This window comes from Furipterus horrens, unplaced genomic scaffold (assembly GCF_987537825.1).
Source record: "Furipterus horrens unplaced genomic scaffold, mFurHor1.1.pri manual_scaffold_10, whole genome shotgun sequence".
Classification (NCBI taxonomy): domain Eukaryota; kingdom Metazoa; phylum Chordata; class Mammalia; order Chiroptera; family Furipteridae; genus Furipterus; species Furipterus horrens.
In genome coordinates this window covers 28,754,669-28,766,771 of record NW_028327180.1, presented here as the reverse complement: position 1 = coordinate 28,766,771, position 12,103 = coordinate 28,754,669, and the positions used below count along the sequence as shown (strand labels likewise).

Sequence of the window (12,103 nt, the reverse complement as noted above, 5' to 3'; positions counted from 1 at the left end):
TTGCTCCACACAAAACTATTTTGCATGAAAGCACAGGACAGAAAAAACAAAAACGCTTAAATAAATTGATCAAAAAAAAGATAAAAGGAACAGATATCACTGACTGAAATAATTCTATCCATCATTTAACACTATGTCTGGCACATAGTTTATGCTTAATAAATATTAATAAAATAATGCTTTTCGTTGACCTGCCCTGTACCTTCCATAGAATTGATCCTAGAGTAGTGTCCATAAAGAGTATGGGGAGAGGAGACGTAGTAATTATTATTCCTCTAAGAAGTCCAGAGGAACACGGTACCTGATTAGCTGTTTCCTCTTCTGGCTCCTGAATATTAAAGACAGTTGAACTGTCAGCACCTAGTAATCGACGAGCCATTCTTTCTTCATATGTTAACCTCTAAACAAAGCAAATCACACAACATACAAAGTTAGAAAATTTTGCCACTCACTGCAAAACAGATATTCTCTCTCTCTCTCTCTCCCTCTCTATGTATATATATATATATATCAGTTATATATTGCCCCATGAAAAAGAATTAAAAACAAACAAACAAACAAGTTTTGATGTTTACTGTAATGACCTCTCTCTCCACCTTCAGATACCTGAATGTAAAAGGAGTCTGTTTCTTTCCCTTGCTTTAGTTGCCCTACCTTTCACCTTCCCTCTTGGTCCTAATGGCTCAACACTCTGTTGGGAGATGGGGTAACTAGTCTTGAGAGCCACCAACTGATATAACACAAACTTAAGGTGAGTAAAATAAGCAAGAAGGCAGAACCACATAGAAAATATGTGTTGTAAACTTATCCTTAACAATAACTATTGAGACTAGCTGGCAGTGATGCCCTCTCTGCTTTGGGGGTCTTGCCTCTAAGAGCATTTTTCTAAGTTCCTGTGTAACGTAGGTGAGTACAGGCAGACCCTGGTTCTTGAACATCTTGGTTCTCCCACAATTCGGTTCTTGACCAAGTTCACAGAAAAAAATGTCTTGGTTGTCTTAACAAAAGTTCTGGTTCTGATTCTCTACCCAACAGCCTTTCTTGCTGATACCTCTATGATCAGTCACACATCTCTCAGGTGACAAAAGGGATTGGGTTTTCAAACAAATCACTTCTTGAACAGTTTTCCAGAACAAATCAAGTTCAAGAACTGAGTTTGCACTGATCCATAAAGAATGATTGCACATGGCTAAGTCAGCAAAAGAGGTATGAAGGATACGTTCTAATGCTAACAGCCATGATTGTATATAGAGGAAGACAGCTCGCCTATCAAGCAAAGAAAGTGATAATGTTTTTCCATCCAGCAGCCAGCACTTTTGGATTTGGCCAAAACCATTTTCACTAGGCCATTCTTATACTAAAGAAATGCCAACATTTTGATTCTGTCCGTTAGGGTTATTCCTGCTCTTGAGTGTTCGTTCTTACATGCCTCAGAATTACAAGTCTGAGATGAAATTTAAGAGACCATTTGCCCCATTAGGGGCATTTTACAAACAACTATTTGATTGAAAATAGAGAATAATTAGTAAGGCATAATCTAAAAAAAAAAAAAAAAAGTACAGGAATTATTTCAGATAAACTTCTAAACTTCTGAATATAGATACAAATTCTGTTGGAAACTCTCTAATCAGAAAAATATGTTGGGTAAATTTACAATTTCCAGTAATTGCTGGTTCTAGTCCCAGCTGAAACCAGGAATTGAAACAAGTCAAGTGCCAAATGACAAACAGTCCTGAAGTTCAAATTGTGTCATTTAATAAAGAAGGGGCAGAGGACAAGAAGAGGTGCAGGGAGGTGTTTGGTGCATGGAGTGTCTCAGTCCAGTATGTTGTTATTTAAATTACTTTTCTCATGTTTCTTTAAAAAAATGAATTTTCAAAGAGAGTTTTAATACCTGCTCCCTTAAAAGCCCTCCTAATGTTTTTTCATGGAAAACTGTATCAACACCAGAGGGAGGGCTGGAGTAATTTCCTCTCTCTTTCTTATGAGCAAAAATACCCATTGGATATCTAGTCCTTCACCAGAATGCACTTGCACCATTAGTAGCCACATTTACTGCCCAGTTTTGTTTCTAAGCACTTTTCCTTTTCTCTGGAAGCTAAAAACAAGTAACAATAATATATAACGTTAGGAAAAAGTTATATGAGGGTCCCATTTTCTAAAAGGGAAACCTTACTTTTATTGCTTTTTAAAACTCTCCATTGTGGAAATCTATGGAACTTATTGTGAATGTCATTCACTGAAAAACAGATAAATATTATATATGTATATATCAGATAAATAAAAACACTAATACATATAATATACATAGTATGCTATAATAGCTTTTAAAAGTCTTACTTTAACCAAGAGAATTTTAGTGCATAAGGAATATTTAAACAAAAAACAAAAAATGAAAAAAGGAAGAAAAAACTGGAGGTATGCCTTTCCTTACCTGGCTTGAAAAGTTCCCCACAAGTACTTGTTTTAATCTTTCAAAGGCTTTAGTTTACAGAGCCAGAGAAAACTTCCTGAGTATGTATATGTACACATACAATGACTTATTTCCGGGAGAAAACATTTTCCCTTTGTGAAAATCTTCTATTCTCAGTGAAATGAATAACACAAAATCTCACTAGAATTTTAATCTTTCTGAACTCAGGGTAGTATGTCCTAACAATTAACATCCGTGTTCAACATCCCTCCTCTATTCTCCACTTTTCTATCTAGCTACACATGGCCTGTTCTCATGTTTTTATTTATCAATGCTTGATAATTAAAATTCCCAGAAACATAATTAATTAGAGAGCTTTCTACTCTGAAAAAGGTGCCTGAGAAGGACTCTTGTACTTAAGAGCCAAGCAAAGTTTTTCTGGTCCTAATTTTATAATAAAGCCACACAAAGGCTCCTTTCCTTTACCTGGAAAATCTTATTTGCTAGATTTGCTTTTCCTGTCCCCTCAAAATATTATGATGTGAAAAGCAAAAGGTCAGTAAAAAAAAAAAAAAAAAAAAAAAAAACAACTGATGAGAAAATATTTTAGTCCAATGGAGGGGGGCGGAATATATATATATATATATATATATATTTATCAGGGAGGACCCCCCAAACTGGAATTTATTTCTAAAACATTGTGTGTTTATTCTTACATGTTTAAGCTTTACCTTCAAAGTATTCTCAATTTGATTCAATACACCAGATCTCTTTATCTATTCTATAATTCTGCAGCCTTCAAACAATTATTTTTTCCCCCTGAGTTTCGGCATCTTGCTCTGACAAACTACAACAAGACTGTGAAACAGGCCTTACTCTTGCAGAATACTTAAGAGTCCATATCTGTACTTGTCTAGTAGACTAGGACTGGATGTCAGCCATGGTTTCCTTAGTAACGATATTTTTTGTGTAGAAGCAGTACATGTCATAGAATCCCAATTCACTGCTTTGGGGTAGGTACAAATCACTCCAGAGCACCCCCCCCCCCCCCGGGTCCCTGTCCCTCCCAGGGACTTGTTCCTTAACATCACAGTTCCTCTTTTGTTCTACGTACTCCAGACCTTAAAGTCACCTCTTCCTCCTTCCTTTATTTGCAGCTTGCTATCATGACTCCAAGAATAGTTTCAGGACTAAGAGAAGGAAGCCATTTCACTTTCTTCCTTTCCCCAGATTCAAGCCACAACACTAAGAGAAAGGTTGAGATTCAGAGGTAACAAAATCAATTTTGTGGACAAATCCTAAGAACCTAAGTCTTAGTGAAGTGAGGGAAGAGCTCTTTGATGTGGGGAGTTAATATTCCAGTTCAGGCCCCAAATCTCTCAGTACCGGCTGGCCATTGTTCAGGAGGTCCTCCTTGAAGCGGAGTTTTCGTTCCAGGTCTTGAATGACGGCATCCTTTGTGCCTTGAATCTCCTCGTCAGAGGCTATTCTCGCAGTTCTGTTGGCTTTCTTTGGAAATCCCCTGCAGGACAAAAGCACAAGGCAGTATAGTCAGTTGTCAGATGTATAAATCCAAGTCAAACATTCAAGTCCAACAGAGAGTACAATGTGTCAACGTGTCTCTTCCCAGTGTTTTTTTTTTTTTTTAAATGCTACATCTATGCCAACTAATTACAGAAAGAACTGTGAAAGCTGGATTCAATGTTCAGGTAACACTAATTGGAACCAGTTTTCAGAGGAAGCTTAAATACCTCACGGGAATGTGCCTCAGTGGTTAGATATGTGCCAAGGATAGGCAAGGCCTGCGTGTTAGCCCTAGGGAAATAGCCATGACAAGTGAAAATATGATGTGATTTGTAATCAGCCCTATACTTAAAATCTGGCTCTGCCTTGTATCGGGTTTGTGACTTTAGCCAGGTTCTTAACATGTTATGAATAGAAACAAAAATATATACCACATCTGACTGTTGAGAGGATTTGAAAGAGAACATATTTCTTTCATACTTTCACAAATTTCATCCTTCTGATCCTTTGTAATCAGTTTATTCAACAACAGTGCTTAGCCTACTCTAAGCAAAAATTAAGTTAGGTGCCTTCTCTTCTAGTCTAACTTGATTAGGGAAGGCCAATGTTACAGACAAGGTCTATTTATACTAGAGGACCCTGGAAGGCCTGCAGGTCCTGATATGCTTGGTGCATCCCAAGCCCCCCAAACCTCCTGCAAAGCCTGGGGTTCTTAGGATAGGTGACAGCCAGAACCTTTCTTTCCAAGATCAGTGACAATAAGACCCTGAGCCCTGTGGGGCCAGGGGACATTGGTGCTGGATGCTTGACAGGGGCGGAATCAACTTTTGTTGATGCCTTAAGCACTTTGCTTCCTATTTCTTTCTCTTCCTTTCCCAAGGAAGGAAGGTAAAGGTTGTGAGGAAAGATTCAGGAGAAAAGGAATGCCTGTCCCATTGGCTCCTGGTCTTCTCAACAGCTGTTCTGTCCTCCTGTCTGCTCCCCTTTGCTTCCTTGCTGAACTCCCTCTGATATTTGTTGGGTGTTCATCCTTTAATGTACTTAGAAAAGGTGATCCCCACCCATTTCCAAACTCAGGGTTCATTAATCTAAGTCAACTTGAGTGGTCTCAATCCCCTGGACAGTAATTAATTTAGCCAGGATCCCTGACCAGTGAGGTTGCGGAAGTGGAGGTGGGCGTGAGAGGGTGTGGTATTCTACTTAAAAGTTCCCCATCTCAACACACAGTAAATGTAGCGTACAGATGACACGCTGTGGAATTGTGCACCTGAAACCTGTATAATTTTATTAACCAGTGTCACTCCGATAAATTCAATAAAAAGAAAAAACAACAATTCCCACCTGTGAAAAGAAACACATAGGAAAAAATGTCCCTTTTCTTTCACTGGCTACCACTGTGCCCAAAGTGTATTACTCAAACACTGCTGCATCCACTTCGTGACCGCGAGGGGAGAGCCCACAATGTGCCGAAGACGACAGCTGGAAACAAGACCCCGGGTCCCTGGTTGTTTTGGGGACACTGTTAACCTGCCATGGAACTGCCTGACCCCACATGTGTTATGTAAAACAATAAGCCCCATGCGTTTAATCTGGTGGTTGTGTCTTCTGTTATCTATAATGGAAAAATTGTAGCTGACAGCTTTTTCAGTTCCTTCCGTTCTAGTCGTTTGCCCCTGAAGTTCACATAGGATGATATCAGACATTGGTTTTAAAGAAATAAAGAAAAAAAAATAGTGTGATTTCCTGTGCTTGTAATATACATGTAAACGTGGTCAGTCAAACGAAGTTGTGTCCTACTCACTGGGAGTGGATCTTGATTTTTGGGAGCTGGGCAATGAATTTGAGACATATTGATAGCAAGAGGCACAGGAATTACGATTTATAACCTTAATTTTTAGTACCATGCAACTCTTTAACAAAAATGTATACAGTCTGCCAACTTCCCTGAGCCTACAGCCTCTTTCCCTCCCTTTGTTTCTTGGGACAGTGTCGCCAGCCTTCAGGCTTCGCTTTACTGTCTCCTTGGGAAGGAGGACGCTGACCAGGTCTACCCTGTTAGTTGTTGCACCATGTCTGTTTTCTGCACAGCCCTTGCCACGTCATCATTATATGCTCTGTTGAATTCTCTCTCTCTCCCCTGCCTCTTGGATTCATCATGATGCTTGTCAAAGAGCAGACCTCCAAAATCCATTCATGCCACGAGTGAATGGATGTACTGTCTCCACTGCTGACCTCTCCCTGCCATCCTTCCTCAGGCAGGAAAATTTGTGCCAGAGCCATGGGAAATCAACCCACATGGAGCAAGTCAGGCTCAGAACAAGTGAAAAAAAAAAAAAAAGTACATGATTTTGAAAATAAGAAGTTCTTCATTGCTTTTGACTACAGCCTTGCCTCTGAGAACTAGAAGAGCTGGGTTTGGAAGTCATCTGAAAGGTAACACTGAAGACAGCTCGCTCATTGTACATCAGCTTTATTGGGAACACACGGGTTCCCATGTTACCTCAAAGCTGACGACATAAACCAGTTGCACAGCTCTGTGATGATGAGCGGCCTTGGCTGACAGGAGGCTTCACTGTGTGTCTGCGGGCAGACCACACCGAGAGCTGTGTTCTCTGCCCAAGTGAGAACAAAAAGGGCAAAAGGGCGACTCTCAAGGGCAGAACAGATCACCTAAACAGGAGAGGCAGGGAACTGTTTTTAAAAGACAGCCGCAAGTTCTCTTGAACAAGTAGACACCCGTTCTGTGGCTTAACAAGCATTTCTCAGTATACCTGGCTCTTTAGGGTACCTGAGAACAACCGCTCAAGGACATGACTGACATACAGAGGACACTCTTTCTGATACAGGTCCCTGCCACCCTTACCGAAACAATTCAGACTACTCTTTGATCCAGATACAATCCCCAATCATCCCGTGTTTCTTTTAACAAGCCAAATTCCCTAAGCATATGAAGATCAGCAGCATTAGAAAAGCATTTACTTGATCCCTGTTTCCCTCCATTTTTTAAAGACATTATTTTCTTTTACCTACAGAATTTAAAGTATGCATGCTTTCTTGATTCTGACCTATTAACACTGAAATAAGAATCAATCAATTGAAAGATTTTTAAATGTCTAACAGTCATTGCACAAATACTTCCTGAGCATCTAGTTTTTCGGTGCAGTCTCAGCACTACCCTATGTGATATGGAGAAGGGAGCCAAATCCTAAAGGATGATCCTTGATCACAAGTGATTAACAATCAAATTGGAGAACAAATGAAGGACTGAATTAAGCGGTAGCAAGCGTAGGTGCAGGGGGAGTAAGAAGGGAGTAAGAAGGAAGTAGGAAAGAATGCTGGCCACAGTGAGTACAGAAGCCTCCATGAAAGAGGAAGCATCTGAGATCTGGGAAGATAACGAGGATGTGGACAAGTAGAGGGGAGAGGAAGGATTCAGTCAACACGACCAAAGGCACAGAGATCAGGGTCTCTCTTTTTTTAATCACTTAAGTGCTGTGTGGCTTGGCTAGTTACCGAATGGCCTTGTTCCTTAGTCTCTGTAAAATGTAAAATGTGGGGAGTAGTAGCACGCATCTCATAGCCTCACTGGGAAAACCACATGAGGTCGTACGGTGATCACTTCGGCCAACAGGAGCTCTCCAGCGTGGAAGAGAATGCTGGAGACGAGACTGGCTGAGGGGAACCGAATGAAAGGAGGTAAGAAAGGGGCCAGGGTCTCCAAAAATGTGGAAATAACCTTCACGAATGGACTTCTCAGGGCTCAACTCTGTTCTAGGAATACAATGTTGAACCAGACTAAGTCACTACACTTACAGAAATTATATTCTATGGTGGGGAGGGAGGGAGAATGGGTGGAGGGACAACGTATCAGGAGCTGGTCAGTGCTGTCGAGGGACAGGACCCAGGACCGGGAGCAGATGACTACATTAGACAATGCAGTTCATCACCGGTCTGCGGAGCTGACACTGCAGCTGGGGCCAGGGGACAGGAGGGCACCAGCTGTGTGAGCACCTGCGGGACAGTGGGCAGCGTGGAGCTCCCACGGCCAGAGGGAGCCTGGCAGGGGCCAGAGGGTGTCGCGAACCCTGAGGGAAGAGGCACAGGCCATACGGGTTACAGTATTTCTCTCACTGGTTTTAACATGGAACCTTTTCTTTTTCTCAGCGGGTGTCTCATTTGGACTCTTGTAGGAAATTGTGTTAAAAACTGTAGTGTTAAGAGGTTAGTATATAAAGATTAGGGTTAGAAACCAAAATGGAGTATTTGGAAGGGAGAGGCACCAGGGAAAAAAAGGAGTTATAAGCATTTGAGGCAGTTCTGGTAACTGGATTTGTTTTTCCTATAAAACTAATTCTGTTTTGGAGTTTAATGTAAAATGGCTGTAGTTTGCTCCCCCAGATGGCACCTACTTTTGATAAATGAAGAGCAACAATTCATTAGGAAATAAAGTGGTGAAAAAGGGATGATGTATACAATTAGAGAATAAAATGCTTATTCAAAGTAAACTGTTACCCAAACCAGGCCTCGTCACAAAAACCCATACTCTGAAGCAAACCTCAACCAGTAAACACTTCATACAAGCTTCCACACAAGATACTTCAGTGTATACATAACAGCCCAACTGGGCAGAAAACATTTCTGATCTGTTTACTTGAGCTTCAACAGAAAGTCACTTGCCATTTAAAAATAATACTCATGTGGCTCGAGGTAGAAACATCTCAAGCATACACACATGCATCTGGAAGGTGAAGTCTTCCAGATTCAATCACAAAATCTCAGGATTTTTTTCCCCCTTTTTCCCTTGGCTACTGAATAATCTTAAGAAATCCTCCTTTTGATAGACTCTTCTAGGTCAGTTCGGTCTGCGTTTCAGAAACTCAAATCTCTGGAGCACAGCATTGATCTGAGGTCATGAGCCTGTCTAGCAATGGGAGACATTTTTTAAACTACAGATAGTCCTCTCATCGTTGGTGATAGCTATGGTAATGAAATTCCACAAAACTCCAGAGTGAGCAGAATCACTAACATGTTGACATTTCGTTATCCTTCATATAAAGAACATAATATATGAATTAATATATATCAATAAAAGAGCCCAAGATATACAAACTGAGTCCTTGTATATCAAAAGCCAAAGCAGAGTACAGTGATACCTTAATCTCATATTTAAGGAAAAGAGATCACTTTATGCTGGGGGTTCTCTAAAGAAAAAACTCACACACCTACACATGCTACACTTATTCATTAACCCCGTGCAACTCAACATAGAGTCAACCAGGACTGAGCTGCTCCTGGGGCAGTCATTTCAACAGAATTGTCAGCAGTCATAGCACACCCTGAGACCTGTCCTACTACTTTGCTGGGAAATACTTGCTCAGGATTAGATGCACCTTTGTGTAGAATCCTGTAAGACATAGGAACCTAATGACCCCAATGACAAGACCCTGGGACAACCTGCCGCCCACTCAGGCCTCTGCCTCTAATGGGGACTGGCCAGGCCCCCCACCCACCTGTCTCCTGCAGGACAGGAGAAAGACAGGAACCATGAGATAACGTCTGTGAAGTCCAATGCAGCCTTTGTCTTTTCTATTGGTTACTATCTACCCACTGTCTTGACTTGAAACCTGTCTGAAGCACATCTGAATCTGTTTATAAACTTTTCCTTAAGACTCAGGGGTTTTTGTTTTGTTGGTCTACAGCAGTTTTCTTTAATTAAGAAATTCAGACAGCAGATTTATTAGAGATAAACTGGGCAAGTCCTTAGACCTGATGGATACCCTCTTAGCTTAAGCTTATTCCAGAACCCTGGGAAACACCTTCACCTGTTGATGCCTCTCACCTTGAATGATGACAGTGTTCCCACCTACCTGTTCCTTATAAATCAGAGAGAAAGAGAGGAACAATGATGTAACATCAATAAAGAGCCGAGTGACTCAGAATAAAAGCTCTTATTGCGAGCTTTTACTTTTGACAAACATGGGCTAAAATTTCAAACCAAACCATACTTCTGTAAGAGAGGCAATGAAAAGTATGTAACATTGTAGCACATTGGCTATGTGGCACCTCCTTAAAGAACAGATTCCAAGAATGTCAAGGTGGGCAAAAGACATAGTGCCCACCAGTGCCTGTCTGGTTCTTGGGGATGGATCTGATTCACCTTGAGCTTCATACAGCCGCCAAGACACCAGCAGGGACAGAACTGCTGCACTGTCTTCAGGTGGTATTCCCAAACCCTCTAGATTTCCATCTCTCAGGGCTGAGTTACTGTGTTGCACAGAAGAACAGGTCACAGCAATGGAAGCTGTCAAGCTATCAGCAGTGCTGAGGGGAGCAGAATACATTAATTTTATAAAAGTGCAAACAGATTTCTTTCTAAGGCAAGTTCTCTTTGCCTGAAAGGTTTAGTCACCTTAACATTTGTGTCTGTCAGCAGCTTTGAGAAGGGCGTTATTTTCTCTGCTACGACCCCAGTAACCTTGGGGAAGGATGTAGCAGTCTGAAGAGGGAAAGGCACTAGAGGAACTCCAACGTGGGGAAGTTCCCCAAACCGCAGTCACCCAGCCACGGAATACTGCTACTGCTTCCAGACTCCACTGTCCTCTGTCTTCTTGGCTGTGGTTTATCACCGGCATCCATGGCCTTTGTTCCCTGCCTTGACCTCTGCTACCCAGACCTTTGAGACACAGAACCCCATCTCCAAACTATTCAGAAAGTTAGTAAGTAATCAACCTTTAACAAGGACAGCGCTTAACAGGCAAACAAATAAAACGGCTGGTATGCAGCTGATGATTAAGAAAACAGATAACTGAAATTTATACTTAAGATTTTGGTGAAACAGGCAGGCTGAAAAAATAAAGTTAATTATTTGTTTCACCAAGTCATGTGTAATCAGCCTATTTACTGGAACTTAACACGCATGGCAGAACCGTCCAATTAGAGAAATAACGTATAAGTGAAAGTGAATTTGCTGTCATAATCGCCACAAGTAACCAATGAAATATAAGTGAAAGTAACTGAAAAGATTCATTTGACAAGAGTTTGGCAGATCCTCTGAGTTCAAGGATGCCAATTAGACGTGGCAGCCCTGAAAGGGACACTCCATCAGTGACAGATTAAGTGGCTTGTTAGGAAGGATAAATAGCTACGTTTTTGTTTCTAATTCAGAATGCAAGGGAGGGATCCCACATGATGCCAGAAGAAGAAATGTTCTAAAAGTCACATGTATCAAATCCAAAGAAAGAATTCAGGAATTGAAGACAAAGGATAACCGTATAATGATGGCTGATTAGGCCCGCATGGAGCTAAAAATCTGCTGCCTGCTATTGCCACTTATTTTTGGTGTCACAGCACCTAATTATCTTTGGGTACAGTTTGTGTAGCCACAGAATCAGCATGACTTCTCCATTAACTTTAAAGAAATGGCAGGAGCTACTGGATTCTTATGGTAACAATTATAAAATATTTTCAGCCCATAAAATGAGTAACTGTGGTAGATGCTGATAAGAAGCAAGTGCTTCTATTACTTGAAGTAAGCTCTTAAAACTACTTATCTTCTTAAGAGAATTTCAAAGTCCAAGATCAGACTAAACCACTGTTTCTACTTAGGATGATAAAAGGCATGACCACCCAATGCCTTCGATAGACTAATCTTTGCTCAAACCCTGTATGAGGAATATTGCATTATTTATCTTTCTGGGAAGCAAAGATTTGGTACCATTTCGTAGTAAGAGAGGATAAAGAGTCGTGCAACCAACTGCCACTTTTTGAGGCTACCAGCATCTTTGTAGCAAGATAATGCTTCATTTCCTAGCAGCCAAATAGAAGTATGGGGAGAAAGGTTTTCTCAGGCAATTTGATTTAACTTTCAACAGAAGTTCATTATCACATAATTACTATACAGACCCCTCCTTTAGTCCACTTATTTATGTATCCATTTGACCCATCTTTTTCCAATAAAGAGTGGAAAAGAAGCCAGATTTCAAACTTAGAATTCATGTACTGAACACTTAGAAAGTGCCTAACAAGAAAAAGACATGGCTAACTGAAACTCCTTGACACACCTTGTCAAAGTCAAACATAGCAAGTACTCATTCTAAGGCGGCATCAGTGCATCCCAGAAAGGCAAACTTTTCCATATAAATGAAAATAACCTGAATTTTAAGATCT

At 40.8% G+C, this 12,103-nt stretch overlaps 1 protein-coding gene across 3 annotated transcripts in view; it reads right to left on the bottom strand.

The window, feature by feature from the left end:
• The window catches only part of PALLD (palladin, cytoskeletal associated protein), a 356,001-nt gene that overhangs the window by 26,940 nt on the left and 316,958 nt on the right, over positions 1–12,103 (bottom strand). For all 3 annotated transcript variants that reach the window (XM_090288846.1, XM_090288847.1, XM_090288848.1), the window contains exons 12-13: positions 3,800–3,935; positions 302–400 (exon numbers count right to left, since the gene is read on the bottom strand). In XM_090288846.1, coding sequence (XP_090144972.1) covers positions 302–400; positions 3,800–3,935 — 235 coding nt within the window. The remainder of the gene's footprint in view (positions 1–301; positions 401–3,799; positions 3,936–12,103) is intronic.